The 21,148-nt window shown below is 31.3% G+C and overlaps 2 protein-coding genes and 1 pseudogene across 3 annotated transcripts; 2 read left to right on the top strand and 1 right to left on the bottom strand.

The window, feature by feature from the left end:
* Positions 1 to 4,422: 4,422 nt before the first annotated feature.
* Positions 4,423 to 9,060, bottom strand: LOC149057049 (uncharacterized). Its single transcript, XM_089223273.1, has one exon. The coding sequence runs from the start codon at positions 9,058 to 9,060 to the stop codon at positions 4,423 to 4,425; it is 4,638 nt and encodes a 1,545-aa protein (XP_089079399.1).
* Positions 9,061 to 10,726: 1,666 nt separating this feature from the next.
* Positions 10,727 to 16,569, top strand: LOC107168822 (uncharacterized). Of its 2 annotated transcripts, XM_015518353.2 has the most exons (8): positions 10,727 to 11,487; positions 13,108 to 13,263; positions 13,463 to 13,636; positions 14,264 to 14,383; positions 14,459 to 14,631; positions 14,700 to 14,925; positions 15,811 to 16,190; positions 16,272 to 16,569. In XM_015518353.2, the coding sequence occupies exons 1-8, from the start codon at positions 11,097 to 11,099 to the stop codon at positions 16,437 to 16,439; spliced, it is 1,788 nt and encodes a 595-aa protein (XP_015373839.2). In that variant the 5' UTR covers positions 10,727 to 11,096; the 3' UTR covers positions 16,440 to 16,569. The 2 variants fall into 2 exon arrangements, with proteins under 2 accessions (XP_015373839.2, XP_015373838.2); XM_015518352.2 differs by having other exon boundaries at positions 14,264 to 14,631.
* Positions 16,570 to 19,041: 2,472 nt separating this feature from the next.
* Positions 19,042 to 20,552, top strand: LOC149057048 (uncharacterized; annotated as a pseudogene).
* Positions 20,553 to 21,148: the final 596 nt, after the last annotated feature.

Below are 21,148 nucleotides of genomic sequence, written 5' to 3'. Positions count from 1 at the left end.
TATGTTTGTAAGTAATCAAAGAGTAGTTAGTACAACTTTTGAAACTTCAAACAGAATTGTTGCGGAAAAAAAAGGAATTGTTATAGTAATTTTTAAGACGCTTATCTACCTTGCTCGTCAAAATATAGCGTTTCGAGACCATGATGAATCTTGGACATCAAATAATCAAGGCAATTTTATTGAATTGATTAAATTTATCTCAAAATATAACCCAGCACTTTCGTCTCTTTTAACAAAAATTCAAAACTAAAAAAAAAATCGATTAACGTTTTTATCCAATCTAAGCCAAAATAATATGCTCCATGTTCTTGGTGAAATGGTTCGGGAAAATATTTTATTCAGAATTAAAAATCTGGAGTATTTTCGTTCATTATAGATACTAAAACAGATGTTTCTAATATAGAACAACTTTCATTAGTAGTTAGGTTTATAAATGAAAATGAAGAAGTAGAAGAAAGATTAGTTGCCTTAGAAAATGTATCAGACGCAAGAGGTGTTGGTATGTTTAACGTTTTGTGTTATATTTGTGAAAAATATGATATTGATTGGGAAAATCAACTGTGTGCACAATCATATGATGGAGCATCTTCGATGCAAGGCCAATACTCTGGTGTTCGTGCATATATTCAAGAAAAAAATCCTAGGGCAATATATGTCTGGTGTTTTTCTCATATTTTAAATTGTGGTAGACACTTGTGATACAAGTAAGACTATGAGAAATTTTTTTGGAGATTTACAATCATTGAAAGCTTTTTAAGAGCAAGAAAACGTGCTGCAATATTTTTAAACTAACAAAAAATATGTTATCCAGAAGAAAGAGTTTGTAGAATGAAATTTTTTCTTCTACACGCTGGAAATCTCACGACCGTGCTTTGAAAGTTATATTTGAAAAATATAAAACACTTAATAATACATTACAAGAGTTATCAAGCTCAACTGAACGTGATACATCTTCAATGGCAACAAATTTATTGTCTACTATTTCTTCATTCAAGTTTTTTACACATTTGTTATTAATGAAAAATATCTTTAAGCACACAAGTCCATTATCCATATATTTACAATCACCATCATTGGATTTCATCACTGCATTAACTATGGTTGATAATTGTGCTAGGAAAGAATGTGCTGTCAGAATTACGAAATGAGTTACATTTAGATATTTTATTGGCTGAAGCAAAAAAGTTTTCCCTAGAAAATGAACTGGAAGAAGTATGGTTTCCAGAAAAACGGGTTCAAAGACGGAAAAAAATAGCTGGAGAAAAAATCAATGATGAAATAGTAACTAATTCCAAAGATAATTTTAAAATACAAGTTTATTTCACTGTCTTAGATCAGATATGTACATCTATAACTAGTCGATTTGAAGGATCAAGGGAAATTTTATCCGACTTATCACTTCTTTCAGTTGATCGACTCATTGCTACAAATAAAGGATGTCCAATACCTGAAGATAATTTTGTGTATTTTGATAAGTGGATTCCAAATTTACAAGTCGATCAATTAAAATTGGAGTATTTAATGGTGTACACCTGAAGCGTTTGTTTTAGAAAAGTGTTAGCGTACACACTGTTTGTTTTGAAATAGTGTGGGTTTGGTGTGTACCATAGATAATAAATGAATGGATAGGACCATAGATAATAAATGAATGGATAGGACCATAGATAATAAATGAATGGATAGGACATGCCCATTGCCCATACTAAATTATTGTTAAAGCATACAACGCAAGTGGTCGCGGTCTTTAATGTGGAAGAGAGAAAGGCCGGTCTTTCACTCTCGCAGTTGGCGATTTTGTTAGGTTTTGTTCAAATATTAAAATTAAAATACTAGTAGATAACAATATTGATAATAGAAGAAACTAAAAATTACTTTTATAATTGGTCATTGGTCGTAACCAGTTTTGAATCCGGACAATTTTTTTTTGGGGGGAGGGGCTCACTTTTTTTTCATTGGTGAATGGTGATACGTCATTTTAGTATTATGAATTATATCTATTAATAGGTAGTTATTCTTATTACAATTTATAATTTAGAAATTTCAAATTTATATAAAACTACAAAACAAATTATTTTTTTTAAATTTTTAAGTCAATCTAAGGTTAATCTAAGGTCGTCACATTTATAAATTGTATTATTATAATTTATTACAATTCAGAAATTATAAAATATTGAAAAAATTACAAAATAAATTAGAAACCTATTAATTATTTATATTTAAATTAGTATTGTGCATTTAATAAATAAGTACATTTTGTTGAAAGTCAGAAAGTTGTATTTGTCAGGAGGGGGCGAACGCCCCTCCTGAAGTATACCTGGATTCAACACTGGTCGTAACACAGAGTAAATGAGTAAAATAACACTCTTAACTACCTTATAGTTTATATTAGTTTATACTACTTTATGTATACTTTATAGACTTATAGTGACTAGTGTAACCTAAAAGCAGTCTTTAGTTTAAGTTACTACATAAAAACCAACTTTAAATTTTAAGTTTGGTAATTTATATTGCTTACCGAACAATAATTAACAATGGTCCAAGTTTGTTGTGTCTGCTGCAATACCAGCAATAAATAATAATAATAAAAACGTTTCTTTTCATTTGCATAACTAATAATTATTGTGAATTTTTTGTGAAACCAAAATGATGTAATTTGTTTACAATGTTTTTATATTTATTTACAAAATATAAAAACTTGGTTATTCGATTTTAATTATGGTGTAATAATATTTTAAAAATTGTTTAGACGGGTAGCTACGGGGACATGATGGGACATACAGTTCTCCTACATATAGATAAGAATTTAGTAGGCGCACAGAATAACCAGAAGGCTCACTCTTTTAGAATAACACAGGTCTTATGGGGGATAGATTTGCAACACCTGTTGGGATATCAGTGTAGCCTGTATGTAGATAATAACCAATTGTACAACCACAGAATATTATGTGGTCCCGTATTACAACTTATTGGTACAATAAATATTGTACATCATTTTATTGTATAATAATAATTAACAATGTTTAAACTTTAAGTTAAACTAAAAAAAAAGTTTAACTATAACTGTTCGATAACGACATCGCAAAGTAAGCAATAAAACATTTTAACTATTAATAGTCACATAAATATTATTTATTTTGTAATGGTGAAACATTAGTTACAAATTTTTATAAATACATCAATACATAATACTAAAACAACAATATCCTAGAGAAAAATTATCTTTTTTTTTTACAAATGTTTTAAAATAGCTAATTTTCTTTTTTTCTGTTTGTTTCAGACAACATGGTCCTATTAAAAAATTTTATTGCAGTAAAAATCCTAAAACGTATAAATAAATCTATTAAAAATTGTTTGTTAAATAATTCACAAAGATGACTAAAACGTACATTACAAAGTAGATCTTTCATTATGGACCCAATATTATTGTTAGTAGCAATAGAAGGAAAATTGTCAACTAATATATCTTCTAATTTAATTATGTAATTATAAAATTCATCATGAGGCATTAATGGCTTACCAAAATTGGAAGAGTCATTTGCAGAGTAAGATTTATGTATAGTGATAACATCAAAATCGTGTAGATTCAGTTTCAGCAGCAAAAGAGAATTTTCAATTATTTTCGAATCCTGGCTACACTGATATCCCAAACATTTTTCACTAATTTTCGAGTTCTCATCACGATTAAAGGTATATCTTAAATCGTGGTTCTCATTAAGTGAGCCTTCTGGTTATTCTGTGGTAGGCGGGAGTTCAACGATACCAACCTCTGTTTTATTAAAAATGGATATATAGAAATATCGTAGTATTGTACTCGTAATCACTGTTATTATCATTATTTATAATAGTACCTATAAATTATTTAAAATTTAATATTTTTATTTTAATATAATATATTATACTTGTCTATAATAAAATGGACCATAACTATGCTCTACAAAGTATATATTTATTTTCCTTTGATTAATTTATCATTTAAATAAAATTATTATAATTATAGAATTTTATTATTATTATATATTTTTTAGTTCCCCAAGAGAATATTCTTGTTTATAGAAAAAGGTATATGAGTGTAAGAAAGAACATGAGGTTTTGTTCTGTTGAATGTCGAGAGTGGACTGTATATTTTTGTATGAAAAAAGTGAAACAGTATATCATCTAATCAAAAAAAAAAATGAGCGCGTACTAGCTACTATAAAATATAACCATAACCTTAAAATTATATAGTTAATAAAACTGATATAAAGTACATGATAAGATATGATAATAAGTAATAACAAAGTTTTATCAAACACCGCCCACCTTGAGCAATAGTCTCAAAACAATAACATAATATGAAACATATAAATGAGCTTAAAAAAAATTAACAAAACATAATACTTTATATAATACATGTTACATAATATTTAATATAAATGTAGGAACTCAATGTTCAATAGGAAGTTTGACTAGTTTTGTAATAGGACGTATGAGTTCAGTTTTTGAGGTGCGTATGCGTACAACTCGTACATGATTGTCCGCAGGATCGGGAAACACTTCGACTACACGCGCCATGGGCCATTGAGTAGAAGGTGTTCCAGTGTCACGTAGTATGACTATATCGCCTACAGCCAAATCATCTTGAGGTTTGCGCCATTTGGATCGTTGTTGTAGATTAATCAGATAAGTATTTGACCACTGTTTCCAATAAGTCTGGGTGATTCTTTGTAAAATGTTCCAGCGCTTTCGATGGTTGACAATAGGCCCGATGTCGTCTTCAGGAACAGCTAACAGTGGACGTCCAATAATGAAGTGGCCGGGTGTCAATACAGTACCGTCAACAAGTGCACACAAAGGTCGACTATTCAATATAGCTTCTATTTGACAACATACTGTATTGAGTTCTTCAAAGGTAAATACAATGTTTCCCATGTTTTTATAGAGGATGACTTTAGTACTTTTTATATTAGCCTCCCATAAACCACCATGATGTGGGGATGCTGGTGGGTTGAAATGCCAATTTATGTTATTAGAAACACAATGTGTAGTTATTGATTTTTGAAATTCATTATTGGAAAGACAGTTATACAGAACCTTTAATTTATTATTTGCACCCACAAAGTTAGTACCGTTGTCAGAATAGATGTCAGATGGACACCCACGACGACTAACAAAGCGTTTGAGAGTGGCAATAAATCCCTCCGTAGTTAGGTCACTCACCACTTCCAGGTGTATTGATTTTGTTGTCATACACACAAATAGTGCGATGTATGACTTTGTAACTGTGCGTGTACGTACTCCAACAGGTTTGGTTGTTATTGGCCCAGCAAAGTCAACTCCAACTCGAGCGAAGACAGGAGCCATGGTAACACGAGCTGCCGGGAGATCAGCCATGATTTGTTGACACAGTTCCTTTTGAGAACGTACACATGGTATACAGTCATGTATGACTTTCTTGATGGTGCTGCGACAGTGAATCAACCAATATTTTTGTCGAATCACTGACATAGTTACTTCGAGACTAGAATGTAAGTAATATAAGTGAACATGTTTTATAATTAAATATACATATGGATGATTTTTAGGTAACAAAATCGGATACTTCTGACCATAAGATATGTTAGCATGCCGAAGTCTTCCACCAACGCGCAGCAAACCTTCATTATCAATGAAAGGATCAAGACTAGCTAACACACTATTTGTCGCAACTGGTTTGGATGACTTGATTCGTTTCATTTCATCGCTAAATGCATAGTGTTGTGCAATACGGATCCAGAAAAGTACTCCTTGTTTATATTCTGGCACAGTAATATGTCCTGACAGCCGCTTTGGTGTTTTGCAATTGTAACAAAACCGATAGATGTAAGCAGCTATGCGGTTGAGGCGTTCATAATTTGAGCATTTCATCAATAGGTCTTGCCCTATTGGATCAATATTGCCCAACAGTGATACAGTGATAGTAGGTAAATGTTTCAACTCTTCAGTTGCATCTGAAACCGTTTTAGTTTTTGAATTGACATTTGGCCACTTATCCTTTTCAGACAGCCAGCTGGGTCCATGCCACCACAAATGGTCATTTACGAGTTGATCACCAGAAGCTCCTCTGGATGCCAGGTCAGCAGGGTTGTCTGCAGAACGTACATGTCGCCATTCAGCTCTCGGAACTAATGACTGTATTTGACTCACTCGGTTGGATACAAAAGTGGTCCATTTGTTGGCGTCACTTTGTATCCACTGTAATGTGACTGTGGAGTCTGTCCACATTGTTATTGTATCAATTTTTAATTGGAATGATTCCATCAATGAGTGCATCAGTTGTGCTAATAATGTAGCACCACATAATTCCAGTCTAGGTATGGTAATCCTTTTTAATGGTGCAACCCTTGTTTTTGACACCAGTAAATGTCCAGTGTTATTTGAAACGATATAGATAGCAGCTGCATATGCACGTTCAGAGCTGTCGGAGAATCCATGTAAGAAGCAACCTTGTTGGCAATCTAAGATGTTACCAACATGGCGTGGGATTTCAAAATGTTGTAAATGGTTATATGATGTCCGATGAGCGATCCAATGTTCAAGTAGTTGGTTAGGCACAGGATCATCCCACTCGGTACCAGTCTGCCACAATTGTTGCATGAGTATCTTGGCGACGATTATAAGTGGCGCAAGCCATCCACATGGGTCATAAGTGCGTGCAATTTCACTTAATAATTCGCGTTTAGTGATGCGTTCCAAACATGGTAGAGGTTCTACTTTAAATGAAAAGGTATCTCTTATAGTGTTCCATGAAACTCCCAACACAGACACACTGTTTTGCTCGGGCATTGAGATCTGCAACGATTGGTGTTCAGCTGGAATATTTTCTAAAAGGGTTGGTGTATTGCTGGCCCACTTTCTCAAATCAAACCCACCTTGATGAAGAAGGTCAATCAACTGCTGTATTTGGGCTTTAGCATCATTGATGTCGTTACATCCTGACATGACTTCATCAACGTAGAAGTCATTCTTAAGTATTGTGGATCCTTCTGGATAATTCACTTGTTCATCAACAGCTAGTTGAGCTAGTGTACGGAGAGCATGATACGGAGAAGTTATTAAACCATAGGTGACAGTTTTCAATTTGAACTGTTCTATTGGTTCTGATGGGTGATTTCGCCACACAATGCCTTGATAACACTGATCATTGGAGTGTATATTTATTTGTCGAAACATCTGACGTATGTCAGCAGTGTAAACATATCTGTGCATTCGAAATCTAGTGATAATTCTTACAATGTCTCTTTGTAGCTTAGGACCTCGATGTAACATGTCGTTTAATGATTTTCCATTACAGATGAGAGCAGATCCATCGAATACAACTCTCAATTTGGTAGTGACGCTTGAGGGACGTGAAACATGATGATGAGGTAGAAAGATGACCGGACTGTCTTCAGTGGGTTGCACAGGTTCCATGTGATTTTGTCGAAGATAGTCAATCATGAACTCACGATACTGGTTGTACACCGACGGATTTCGAATAAGAGACCTCTCCACCTGAGCTAATCTTCGTACAGCAATGTCATATGAATTGTTCATAGAATGTGGAGTCTCCTTAAACGGCAATCGAACAACATAACGTCCATTTTCGTTGCGTTTAAATGTTTTAAGAAAGTGCTCTTCACAGAGTTGATCTTCCTTTGACATAATTGTCACTCTAGGCACTTCTTCTATATTCCAGAAATTTTCAATTTGTTTCTCAAGTTGCTGATACGTGGTACAACATGTAATAACATTTGTAGTAATATTTGCGAGATCATCTTTTATTATTTTGTTACTGCAACCCGCCACGATCCAACCAAACCTTGAATTCTGTAATATAGGAGTACCCTTTGGTCCAACATGTTTGCCATCTTGAAGAATATCATAAAAGAATTCAGCTCCTATGAGCATGTCAATTTTTCCTGGTAAATGGAATGTAGGGTCGGCCAATTGTATGCCTTGTAAATGATGCCAGTTTGATGTGTCCAGTTTGTCGACAGGTAAGTTAACAGTAATACGTGGTGTTACCAAGCCAGTGATTTGATACTGCTTGTGGTTTAAGCGGGACGTCACTGTGCACTCGGCCATCTCGGTAACAGTCGTCTCTGCTGAAGAGATACCGTTGACAATCACACGTGTTTTTGTTCTGTTAATACCTAGGTCTGTTATCAAAGACGATGTGACAAAATGTGATTGTGATCCAGAATCTAGTAGTGCTCGGCATAACACTGTTCGACCATTCTTGCCACTCACATGTACTAATACTGTTGATAATATGACATTCTGAGACGTGGTAGGGTGTGCCGCTCCTAGATGAGATGTTGTACTTTGAAATCCATGCTCCTTTTCCTGATCACTTGTAGTATTTTCACCCTCTGGTGTATTGACCCTTTTTATGTCCAAATGTAATAGTGTATGGTGTTTTAAACCACAGTTTTTACAAGTCTTTTCATTTGTGCACTGATTCGCACCATGTGTTGTGCGCAAACAATTAAAACATATTTTTGCCTTTTTTGCTAAATTCAATCTTTCACTGGGTTTCGACTTCATAAACGTATTGCACTTGTAAATGATGTGGTTCTGTGTACATATTGAACACTGATTGTTGGTTTGACTATCAGTAGCCAAATGCGCTGTAGTTCTAACGAACTGTTTTGTCTTACCAGCATTGATAACATTACTTACAGTGCTTGGTTTGTATTGTAACATATTCAAGGCTTGTAATCGATTCTCAATAAATCTCTTAAGTTTTGTCCATGTAGGTATTTCAGGATAAGACGCAGACTCGATTTCCCAACATCTTCTTACTTCTGTAGGCAAACGTGTCGCAACGATGCCGATGATGATAGCATCCCACTTGTCTACTGGTTGTTGTAGTACTGATAGTGCTCTTAAATGTTTGTTTGTGCTGTCAAGTAATGACTTTAGGCCCACGGCGGTTTCCGTTTGATGAACGGTTTGTGTCAGTAGTTGTTGAACATGGCTCTGTACAATTAGGCGTTCGTTGTCGTACCTATTTAGTAAGAGTGTCCACGCTTCTAGGTAATTGTCCCCAATAGTTGCCATTGATTCGATGATTTGAGCTGCTGCACCTTTCAGGCTCGACTTGAGGTAGTACATCTTACGTGTGTTGTCGATAGAGGAGTTAGAATGGATGATGGAGATAAATTGGTCTTTAAATGGATACCAATCATCGAAATCCCTTCAAATGTAGGTATATTAATCGGTGGCAGTCTAAGTGTATTGTTAGAGTTTTCACTTTTTTCAGACACGCTTGTCGCAGCTGTCCGTTCATGTAACCGACCTGTTAATTTACCCTTAGCTTTAACATAGTAGTCACTGACCGTTTCTAAATCCTCTATGAGCTTGTCGATCTCCTCGTCGTTGGCTTCCACTATTTTCAAATCGTAGGCTTCGTTGTACTTACTGAAAGCATCTTCCAGTAAGTTCAACTGAAGTTGAGCTTCCTCATCTGTATAGCGATTAACCACGTCTTCGGTCAGCTTCTCTCGTTTTTTCAGAATGAGTTTGCCTTTGTTTTTGAGCGTCTTAAGATCCATTGTGAATGTATATTACCACGATGCGAATGTGTTATAGGCGAAGGAAACGATAACTACGCGAGCGTAACTACACGTACGGAACTAAACATTTCGAGCGCCGCATGTAAATTTACTTGTGTAATTCTGCAGGTATCGAACGCACTTGTGTACGAGTCGATGCGAATGGATGTAAAAACTGATGGATCCGGCTCGAAGGACCATTAGTGTTTATAGAAAAAGGTATATGAGTGTAAGAAAGAACATGAGGTTTTGTTCTGTTGAATGTCGAGAGTGGACTGTATATTTTTGTATGAAAAAAGTGAAACAGTATATCATCTAATCAAAAAAAAAATGAGCGCGTACTAGCTACTATAAAATATAACCATAACCTTAAAATTATATAGTTAATAAAACTTATATAAAGTACATGATAAGATATGATAATAAGTAATAACAAAGTTTTATCAAACAATTCTACTTAATAATAGTGACGACGAGGAAGACTCGTGGTAAATTGTTGAGCATAATATTCTAAAGAATACAATTCTTTCTATAAATTATTCACTATTAATTGAATAATTATTTATTTTTATTTAAATATAATACCATTTGTTTCTAGTTCCCCTGGAAGATGTTCAATTAATATAATTAGAATTATAAAAATAAAATTAATAAAATAATTATTAAATAACTATTGTCAAAAACTATGTTCATACTATGAAACATAATATATACATTATATCTAAATATTAGACTATTTAACTATTTATTGGGCTAGTCGTCATGTATAGAAACAGTTAAATGAAAAAACAACAAAATCACTTTAAAAAAGTTAAAATAAGTTAGACAATATTTATTTTATAGTCGTACCTAGTTTCTACCTAAATTAAATTCAGATTTTGGTTTCTTATAGTTAGCCCATAGAGTAAGAGTTAGCCATACTGATTTAGTCAATTCTTATTGGTTGTAGGAGAACTGATATCATCCCGGGTAGCTACTAGCTATTAAAGGATCAAGGAATACGCGAAACCAATAAAAAAATGTAAAGTGTACGGGACTATATAGTAGTAGTGGTAAATTACGGTCCCGGGAGTACGGTAATTATTGTACACTTTTTTTGTGAATTGTTTAAGTCCCGCGCATGCGCAATATGATAAATAATTGTCTGGGACTGATAAGATTGTTATCAACAATCCCGATCTTTAATCGTGGTACACATGTGTTGCTCATTCGTAATAACTACGAAGTCAACGAATTAAAATATACTAGATTTAATTCGTGATTAAAGCTCTACATTATTATAATTATACATTGATCTCTTATTCGTACATCACATAATGTAAGAAATAATTAACATTATTCCTTATACTGTGGTACTGCCTATTCGGCGCGTGTAATTGTGTACCCACGGCCGCACATCGGTGTCAGTCGTCAAAGTACTTCACTGGCTCCAAACTGTACTCTGTAGTGGCCAGAACCCGCCAAAGAACAGTGAGCCTCGCGTTCAGCGACTTTCCAGGGCAGACCAGGTTAAGACTGTCTTGTCCGTCGGATTTTACGACAATGGATGTGTTGGAGCACGACAGCGACTCTGAACCTAGCGAAATAATGGAGCACAAGGGATACACGTACGAGAAAAAGCGGACGGCTAACACCAGTGCCATGGCCACCTGTGACTGGGTGCTGTGGAAGTGCATGAAACGCAGTTGCGCTGGACGGATTGCCACGACCGCCGTCCGGACCAAACGATGGCGGCGGAAACGATTCGCCGTTCACCGGGACGTCGCTAGTAATCGACTGATGGCGTTCATACCGCAAAAGCCACACAATCACCCACCCATGACGTCCACCGGAAACGAGACGTCTAAACAAACTGGGACGGCGACTGACATAGCCAAACAGATGCCGGATCCATTACCCTCTACAAGTTCCTCTAACGCGTTAATTGCCCCAAGTGAGTTTTTTTTATTTGTGAAGAATCTTTATTAGTTTTGCATTAACTTGTAGATTTCATCTGAAGCAATCGGTCCTTCATTTTCTCCTTGCGAATCTGAAATTATTGTATCCATTTGTAATAAATTTTAGAAACATCCATGAGGTGATATTGCCTAACCCTTGTTACGTGTGTTTGATAATTTTATTAGATTGTGTAATCGACTGTCAATAGATCTTAACTTTTGAATCTGAGAGGTTTTCGATTGCCTTGATAGTATTATGGTGGTATACTATGATAGCCGGTATTGATGTTCTAGCTTATTATTTAAAGTATCTACTAGTTAACAAACCTTAATGTCTTAAATAGCCTGAAATAAAATTGTTGTTTAATAAAAGACAAATCATAATTATTGTCTATCTAGAATATCAAAAACTAATTTTGTTAGGTCGGTTGTGAGTACCTTACCTAGTATGTCTACTCAATTCCAAATAAGTTTTTTTTTTTTTAAATCACGACAAAAACATTGTCAGATGAATAATATTGATTCTTATTATCAGTAATAATAAGTGTATTTAATTATATTCATTGTGAGTTGTGGATCATGGCACCAATTAATATATTTTAAAGGCCAAATGAGGAATCTTAAATTTTTCATGGACCATCAAATTACAGACATTGGTTAAAATGGGGAGTAATAATAATTGTGTTATTATAGGTATAGCCAATGTTTTGCACAGTATTTAATCATTATAAATATAATTTATGGTTATCAAATATTAAACATTGAAAAAAAAGTCAAGGGGGATCTATCACCATTTGTTGCTTACCATTACTTACACTGGGACTTTTGTGATATTTAATTCCTATTTCTTGACTATTTCTGTATTTAATGTTCATATATTGATTACTTTTGACAATCTGCATTATTTCATATAGATGAAATAATAAAACATAGGATTTTAACCACTTTGAACAATAATTTTTTTTTTTTATTAGGTATCTAAAGTAGCGTTTCTTAAACTGTGTTCCACGGAACCTTGGGGTTCCGCGTAGATCACTTCAGGGTTCCGCGAAGCTTAAGTAATTTTTTTTTAAAAGTTCAAGAAAATTACTTTAAAATATCCATTATGGAAAATAATACTTGTATATTAAATAATAATGCATAAGCCATATGGAATAATATATCAGCTAACTCTATACATTCAATAATCTATACTTCTACTCAATATTATAATTTATTTGCAAATAATCCTAAAAAAAACTAGAAAGCTAAAAAGAAGTTGGGGTTCCACGATAAAAGTGGACATTAAAAAGGGTTCCATGGATAAAAAAGTTTAAGAAACGCTGATCTAAAGAGTTAGTCAGGGGTTTGATATTTATAACTAATTTCAAATTTCAAGATACTCGTAGTTGTACCTTTGTTTCTTGTTAATTTTATTTTTACACATTTTTACGCCTTATAATTGTAAACACATTTATCTAAAAATTACTTTTTCTATTCAACAATATTTCTATTTTGTATATATTGGTAAAGTTCCTAGATATTTCATTATTTATATTGCATGTATGCCATATTTATTTATTTATTTATTATATTAAAAATCTCTACAAAAATTCTAAGACCTATTTCTGTTTCAGGTTTTAAAAAGTTGAATGAAATTAATACATTTGATTTGTTAGAAAAAAAATCATCATTGTCACTTACTGAAATTGAAAATATTAATTCCATTAATTTTGATAATGTGTCAAAAAGTATGGATACTGTTGGTCAAACTGTGACTACATTTGATAATGGTAAGCATAAAAGCACTATGTTATAATAATTTATCCAAAATGTATTTATTTTTCACTATAAAAAGGTTGTATGTTTACAATTTAAATAGATATACAAGAAAACTAAAATCATAATTTCATTGAACCTTTGTGTATTGTTAACATGTACAATTGATTTGTTTCTAAATTAGAATATAATGTTAACTTTTAATTATTCTAGGTATCAAAATATCAAATGTTAATGATACAATGAAATTGTTAACAGTCAAGCTTGTTAATTTTATTGATCACCAAACAAACTCCGAAGAAAGTCATTTAAAAGACATTAGTGTTAATGTTGATGGTACAAATATTATTGAAAATATTGAAAAAAATAATGTTCAAATTAAATATGGTAAGTTCTATAATTATACTCCTTTATATCTATACTCCAGCTTCTTACGACCGGTCTTGAAGTATAGTTGTGAAACCTGGTCAGTAACTAAGGGAGATGAAGAGAAGTTAAACATATTTGAAAGAAAAGTTCTATGTCAAATCTATGGCCCTGTAATTGAGAACGGTGAATATAGAATAAGAACTAACCAAGAAATGTACCAAATGTTTAATAAACCCACTATAAGTTTATATCTAAAAATTAAAAGGTTAGATGAGTGGGTCATATTTGGAGGTATAAGGTATTACAAAGAATCTGTTTACTGGAAGACTAAATGGTAAAAGACCCATGGGTCAACTAAGATAAAGATGGGCGGAGAGAGTAAAAATGTATCTCATGGAAATCTCAGAAGAAATAAGGATTGAAGATAGCGAAGACAGAGATAGGTGGAAAGATGTAGTTGAGGCAGTGTATGTCCTAAATGGATTGTAAAAGCTAGAAAAAAGAAAAACGTTTGTTAATTATTTGTATTGTATTTCCAATTTATTAACTAACATATATTTTAAGAATTGATAAATGTCTCATTATCTACCTGATTTAAATACATATGTGAATCTACTAATTTAATAATTTAAATAATTTTTTTAGGTAATTCAAGTATGTCAACTGAAAATAAAAATGAGGAAATTCTGTGTAATATATGCGGTACATCGTTTGATGAATTTTGTTATAACAAACACATTCAAAACCCAAGACACCTCAGTGCATGTGAGGAAAATTTTAAAGACCGTATTGATTTTGAAAACTATAGAATATTTTCATGTTCTGTTTGTGTTACTACAGCAGAGTTTTTTAACTCTATTGAACAATATTTTTCTATATTAGTAAACCACATTCTTTTAGAGCACGGTGCACTTGTAGTAGATGTATATTTTTTTGCACTTTATCATGAAGATAGCTTAAATATAGAAAACAAAAATATCGCTGAAGTAAAACATTTTGATGTATATAATAAAGTAATCTCAAATTTTCATTATATTTTGGTATATTTAAGATCTGGTATTATATTACATTAATATTTTAGAAATTGACCAAAAACACTGATGTATATGATCTGTACAAGGATATTGTTAAATCATTTATGTTTCAAAGTGATGCATTAAGAACTGCCCAATCTAGTTGGACTCTGGAAGAAATACTTTATATCGAAATATCTATAGTAAAAAAATTATCTGAAAATGAAGTTACATTAAAACCACTTGTCGAGATCAATGATAATAATGAAATTAGAAGTGATCATATTAACACTGGTAATTTTGAATAATTTTTCTATTAAATAATTTTCATAAAACAATGTTAAACTACCTATAATTAGATAACTAACTAATCAGTTATTTTAAAACAAAAATTTTACATAATAATTAAAGTGTAATATTTAAAATTCTGATTGATTGTAACAGTTATTTGGTATTCTTGTCATATACAGTCTACCGCACACTTGTCATCTACCACACATGTTCCTTTAATGTCATATGCGGTCTACCACACGTCCACACACTTTTTATCTACTAAAGATCATTTTCAACGATTCGACGGCAATGACAATTAAGTTTTATCTTAACAATGTGATTTCTATATCAATAATAAAATACTTGCTATAATAAAACTTGGGTCCTGCCAAAAACGTGACTGTAGTCGTAAACATATAAAGGATATACATAGTAATTTGGGGCCTTTGGTTATAGAGTTATATTTGGTATAACAATATTTTTGGGGTCCATTTTTTATTATTGCGGGGGAGCCCAAATTTTTTTGCTACACCACTGATATGACGTATAAAAACATGTGCGGTTTACGGCAAGTGTACGGTAGACCGATTTGACGTGTAGAAACATGAGGTAAACCGCATACGACAAGAATACCAGTTATTTTAGTACAGTGTCTTTATATTTTGCCTGTGTGAAACATGAAATTTATGGTTTTACAGTTATGATTTTTTGTTATTGTTTAATTTATACTTTTTATTGACACTAGTACGGAAAAATTTTCCCAAATTTTATTTGTACCATTCATATTAATTTAAATTCTAAACGTATTGGTGTTGCTCTTTGATTATGTTACTATAATGAAACCTGTACTTTAGCCTGTGATTACATTACCTACCTGTACTAATAAATCTTCAAAATTAATTTTAGATACTCTGCAAAAGACTGAACCACTACAGCTGATCCGATGTAAACAATGTAGTATGTATGTAGTTCAACAAAATTATAAGCTACATTTGGAGACAACAACGCATAAAATTTCACTCTTTTATTTAAAAAGTGAAAAAATACAAATAAATGTAGTTCAAAGTGACAACTGTTTTTTAAGTTGTCGAATACTCTCACCAAAACATGTGTCAATTGATCACTTTTTCCAATCAATTAAGTCTGATGTGTTGGAGTTGATTTCTAGAATCTTACAATTAGAAAACAATGAACCGATCAATGTCAAAATAAAAATGTTTGGACTTTATAATCATAATCAATCTAATGATTTAGGTGATGTCAAATCTTTTATGATAAGAAATGAAGTAATTGTAAAATAAAATATTTATTTATTTTAATCTACTATGACTGATCTTGAACTTGTTTTTTAATCATTTATTTTTCAGACACTATCTGGAGTTACAATTTTGTTTCATTGGATTCAAAAAGTATTAAATACATTCAAGACCTACCACCAACAGTATTTAAATTCCATGCCTGAATCCTATTATTTAGAACGTGTAATGTTTTTAGACTTAAGTTTTTATGAAATGACTGATATTCAGGAAATTTAACATTGAATGTTATGTATAATATAGAGGTTATGATTGTTACTTTATTTGTAAGAGTTTAACTTCTTATTATTTAATTGTTTTTATGAAGTTGACTCCTATAATAATTAAATAACTATAATATTTATTAAGATATCTTTTATTGTACTATTTATTTATTATTAATATTATTTTCACTCACTTAATACTCAGTTTCATATTTTATGATTGCAGTGTTAGGTTCCCTGAGTAGTTATTTAACGCATTAATATAATTTAAATGGATCTATCACTTTTCATTATTGAAGGATAAGTATAATTTTCCAACACAGAAATATTAAGAAGTCTATATATTTAAATCACTGTTGCAAATCCTTACATCAGTGTCATGCGAAGCTAACATTTTTTAAATTTTAGTTTTTTAGTCTTCACAATATTTTATGAAGTTGTTACTTTACATATAACATTTGAAAATTTCTTAAAGTTTTCTCATAAGTTTTTCTTACTAAAATTTAAATAAAATTTTAGTGTTGCACCGCGTGCATTTTTTTGAGCATTAGAAGTTCAAATTTTGGAAACATTTCATAGAAATCACAATAATTTAAAAATTATGACGTATTTAAAATGTATAACATTTAAAACTAAGGCTTAAAAATTTGACACAAGTGTACTGGAAAGAATACCAACCTAAAATATAATTTTAACCGTTTTCTTAACTCATCATCACCTGTCAATGTATTCTATTGTCCTGAGTTGTTTTCTATTTCCAATGTATTATGTAAACCTATGTAGGTATCTATTAGGCATAATTTGGTACTTAACTCCACCAAGACAGTTAGACTCCTACATGAAATCAAATGGATACATTTCAATGTTTGAATTTCACTTTTCAGATGCTTAACCTATCCATTTGCACAAATGCCAAGGTGTCACTTGCGCTCACTCAGAAACCAATAAATTAATAATATTGTAGTAGGTTTGTGTGTTATGTATACCTACGAGGCTACGAGTATATATGGTGGATCCTAGTAGCTGATAAAGTTATATTATTAATAATTAATAGCGGTTGTTGTGTGCTGGCTGGTAAATGTCTAGGTTTGTCCCCTGTAAAAATAAAATGATTTACGCCACTGGCTAATGCACTATGGTCAATGAACATGTTATGCTTTGATCAAAAATAATAGATATTGTAAGTAATGTTATTTCTGAAACGCATTTTACTAATGTACTTACGTGTTATGTACCTATCAGATATTAATTTTCCTGGCTATTATGACCATTCCTTGGATACTTGCTCACATATTATATTCCAACTCCTATTTCGTTCACCACCAACGTCAATATTCTGCAATAAATACCACCTTAAGAGTTAGGACTTGAGGGTTTATCAGCTGTGACATATTGCACTAATATTTCTATTCCATCAGATATCGGCTGCATATACACAGCCACACAGGTAGGTATAATATTCACTATATTGTATATAAAATTATAAAAGTGTAGGTATAGCAGATAAAAAAAAAATAAAATATTAAATTATAATTAATAAGTACAATGTAGGTAAAATTTGTTATAATTCTAGTTGAAGAATCTACTATAGTTTGTATAGCAATGTAACTCAAATAAACAACAGGTTATAGTTAAAAGCTTAGTATAATTTTTAAATTGATTTAATATGACCGGAATAGATATTTCTTGAACGATTGGCACTGAATTTTCATTATTCTAAAAACAAAATGAAAAAAAATCATAAATAACATTAAATACAATAATTAAAACGTCTAAAACATAGAAATCAATACAAATAAGCAAAACTATGTTGATTAAGAAAAGATTTATTTTTTCCTTTTAGAATACAGATAAAGTTATTCCTAAAATTATACTTATATATAGTCGTGTAGATAACAGAAAAGCTCCTATATCTTAATAAAAATATGAAATTTATGAATAATATAGTAAATTTCATATTGGAGGAAACTTAAATGTCTATTGGAACTCTCGTAATGAAATAAATACTCTTCTTATTAATTCATCTAAAAATGTAAAATATACCTATATATGTGTATATCCTATATGGTGCAAGAAAAAATATAGAGTAACTACATTGAAATATCAAATATTAATTATTTATTATTAATAATTAATAACTATAATTAACTATTAAGTACCTAATGAGTACCAGTGTTGTACCACTATGCCCACTCGCCGGAAGACAGTTGCGCACCGTTCGATTTTTGGGTTATATGTCGCTTGCGCATCGATCGTTTAAAAGGCCGTACATATCATTTACATTTTTGCACATCAATATTATTTAATAATATGTTAGTTCCTACACGGCGAAAGACAGGCACGTACGATAATTCCAGTAAGTAGGAAAATAAGGCAAATTAAAATTAGATTACGAAAATATTTTACAAAAATAATTATAATAATAAAAAATAATATTTAACGAAAATAGACGTTAAATATACGTGGTTATTTTTTGCGTTAGCCCTTTGGGTCTCTCTTCTCTCTCTCTCTCTCTCTCTCTCTCTCTCTCATTGAGAGGTTTTATAATTTATTGATGACAACCCATTGGAAACCACAAGTCACTAAGCGAGTGAAAATAATCTTTATTATTTGCGATCATGCGATTAAATATCTGTATCTGGTATCGGTATGTGACATGTGTGGTCATGACTATAATAAATTTAGTCATATTTCTCTAACAAAAAATGTCATATAATAATACTATAAACGTTTTTATTTAAAATATAATTTTTTTACAAATAAAAATAGCCACAACAACTACAAATCTTGTTGAAATTATTTGCCCGGGTGTATCAGAATTGAAAAAAACAGCAAGAGCTCAAATGCCTTCCGAGGATACAGTCAAAAGAACCTTACGTAATCATCGGTCAAAAGGAAATCCAATCGATCCAAAAAGTTTAAAAAACTGTATAATACCACGTAAGTACTTATATATGGGGGTTTTAATTTATTTTGATAGCCACCTGGACGATGAATTCTGGTGGAGATCGTTTTTTATTGTATGGCAATGGAATCGTTGACGAAAATTGTGAATATAATGCCGGCAAAAGAGTTATCATATTTGCAACCGATGAAGGATTATCAAATCTTGCGAAATCTTCAACTTGGATGATGGATGGGAATTTTGCTCTAGCCCCTGTGATTTTTCAACAGCTTTATGTTATAAGAGTAAAGCATTATAAAGCATTATATTATGCAAATATATCGTAATATCATTATAATATAGTAGGTATATAGACTATTGAGTTAATACTGCAATAATTAATTTATTAGCTTTTTTTTATAGATATAATCTAATATATTTGTTACATCAGCTTATTGTTTACTTCAAAGAAAAATACAACCATCGTACGAATTAATGTTCAATGCCATTATTTGTGAATGTGAAAAGAGAGACATTTTTCCTGATCCAACCCATATCCATGTGGATTTTGAGAATGGTAATGTTTTGAGGTAATATTTAGAAATTAAAAGTCGTTATTACCACTTAACACAAAGCACGCATAGGAAAATCCATCGACTTAGTTTGGAAAATTTGTACCGTGAAAATGAAGAATTTCTGTTATTTTGTGGACAAATCGATAGTTTGGCTTTTTTGCCGATATCTGATATTATTATATTTATAGAAATATCTCATTTACGTAAAATCATGCCCGAAAAAGCACAAGACTTGGTGGAATATTTCTATCAAACATACCTACGTCAATGGGACCTACATACGTATTGGTCAAGGAAATACTCGTACATTATAAAATTTCGAAAAGTACCTGAAATTTGGAATGTACATGAAAGTACACTATTAAAAACCGAGCGTACTAATAAACAAACTGAGGGTTTCAATAATAGGTTTTCAAAGTTGGTAAGTCATAAGCATCCTTCTATTTTGAACCTCATACAAAAAATTACACTGGAAGATCCAGCAGCGATTATTAAGTGCTGTCCAACCAAAAAAAAAAAAATTAAGACGTACGAAAAAATGCAAATTAATTTAAAAAAATAATTATGTGAAGAATATAGAGATAACAACCGGGATCTACCGAATTTTTTTTATTGCTATATATCATGTTATACGATTATTAATTATATCATTTTTTTTTTATTATTATAAATTTTATACAATTTTACCAACAACATACGTGACCATGAAATTTTATATATGCCTTTTTTTTAATTTGCTTTTTATTCCGTTTGCTGTAAAAAAAGGTACATATTATGAAAGTTCTAATATGACGGAAGACTGGTAGGTACATATATAAAAAATATGCTGTATCTTAAATACTATTATAAGTTTTATTATACATTTTAATAGTAAAAAACAAAAATATATAATATATAGGTACTACATTTTTATAATATTATAACTATATAATAAGTAATCAAATTGATGATATTAAAATTATATTTAGAAAAATATAATAGTGTGGGGTAAGTGATGGAGTAATATAATCATACTTGTTTCAATCGCTATACATGGTGCCTACAAAATTATAAAGATATGTAATTTATGAAAACAGATTAAAACGATACCTTATCGATAAAATACTTACAAGATAACTTATACATTGAAAACTTATAATTATAAATTATATTATTATATTATAGAAAGCAGTACTTACTTATATATATTTTTACAATTATGAATTATTACTAATATATTATAAATTATATTATATAATATTTATATATAATAATATACCTACGCAG

The sequence above is a fragment of the Diuraphis noxia genome, unplaced genomic scaffold (genome assembly GCF_037042655.1).
Source record: "Diuraphis noxia isolate RWA-SAM2 unplaced genomic scaffold, SU_Dnox_SAM2 contig0003, whole genome shotgun sequence".
In the NCBI taxonomy this organism is placed as follows: domain Eukaryota; kingdom Metazoa; phylum Arthropoda; class Insecta; order Hemiptera; family Aphididae; genus Diuraphis; species Diuraphis noxia.
Note: the sequence above shows the minus strand (reverse complement) of the source record. Positions and strands in the feature narration are given on the sequence as shown.

Coding starts and splice junctions, on each gene's coding strand:
- LOC107168822 (XM_015518352.2), top strand. CDS start 11,097: ATGGATGTGTTGGAGCACGACAGCGACTCTGAACCTAGCGAAATAATG. Junction 13,637..14,263: donor TAATGTTCAAATTAAATATG/GTAAGTTCTATA, acceptor TAATTTTTTTAG/GTAATTCAAGTATGTCAACT. Junction 14,926..15,810: donor AAGTGATCATATTAACACTG/GTAATTTTGAAT, acceptor AATTAATTTTAG/ATACTCTGCAAAAGACTGAA.
- LOC149057049 (XM_089223273.1), bottom strand. CDS start 9,060: ATGGCAACTATTGGGGACAATTACCTAGAAGCGTGGACACTCTTACTA.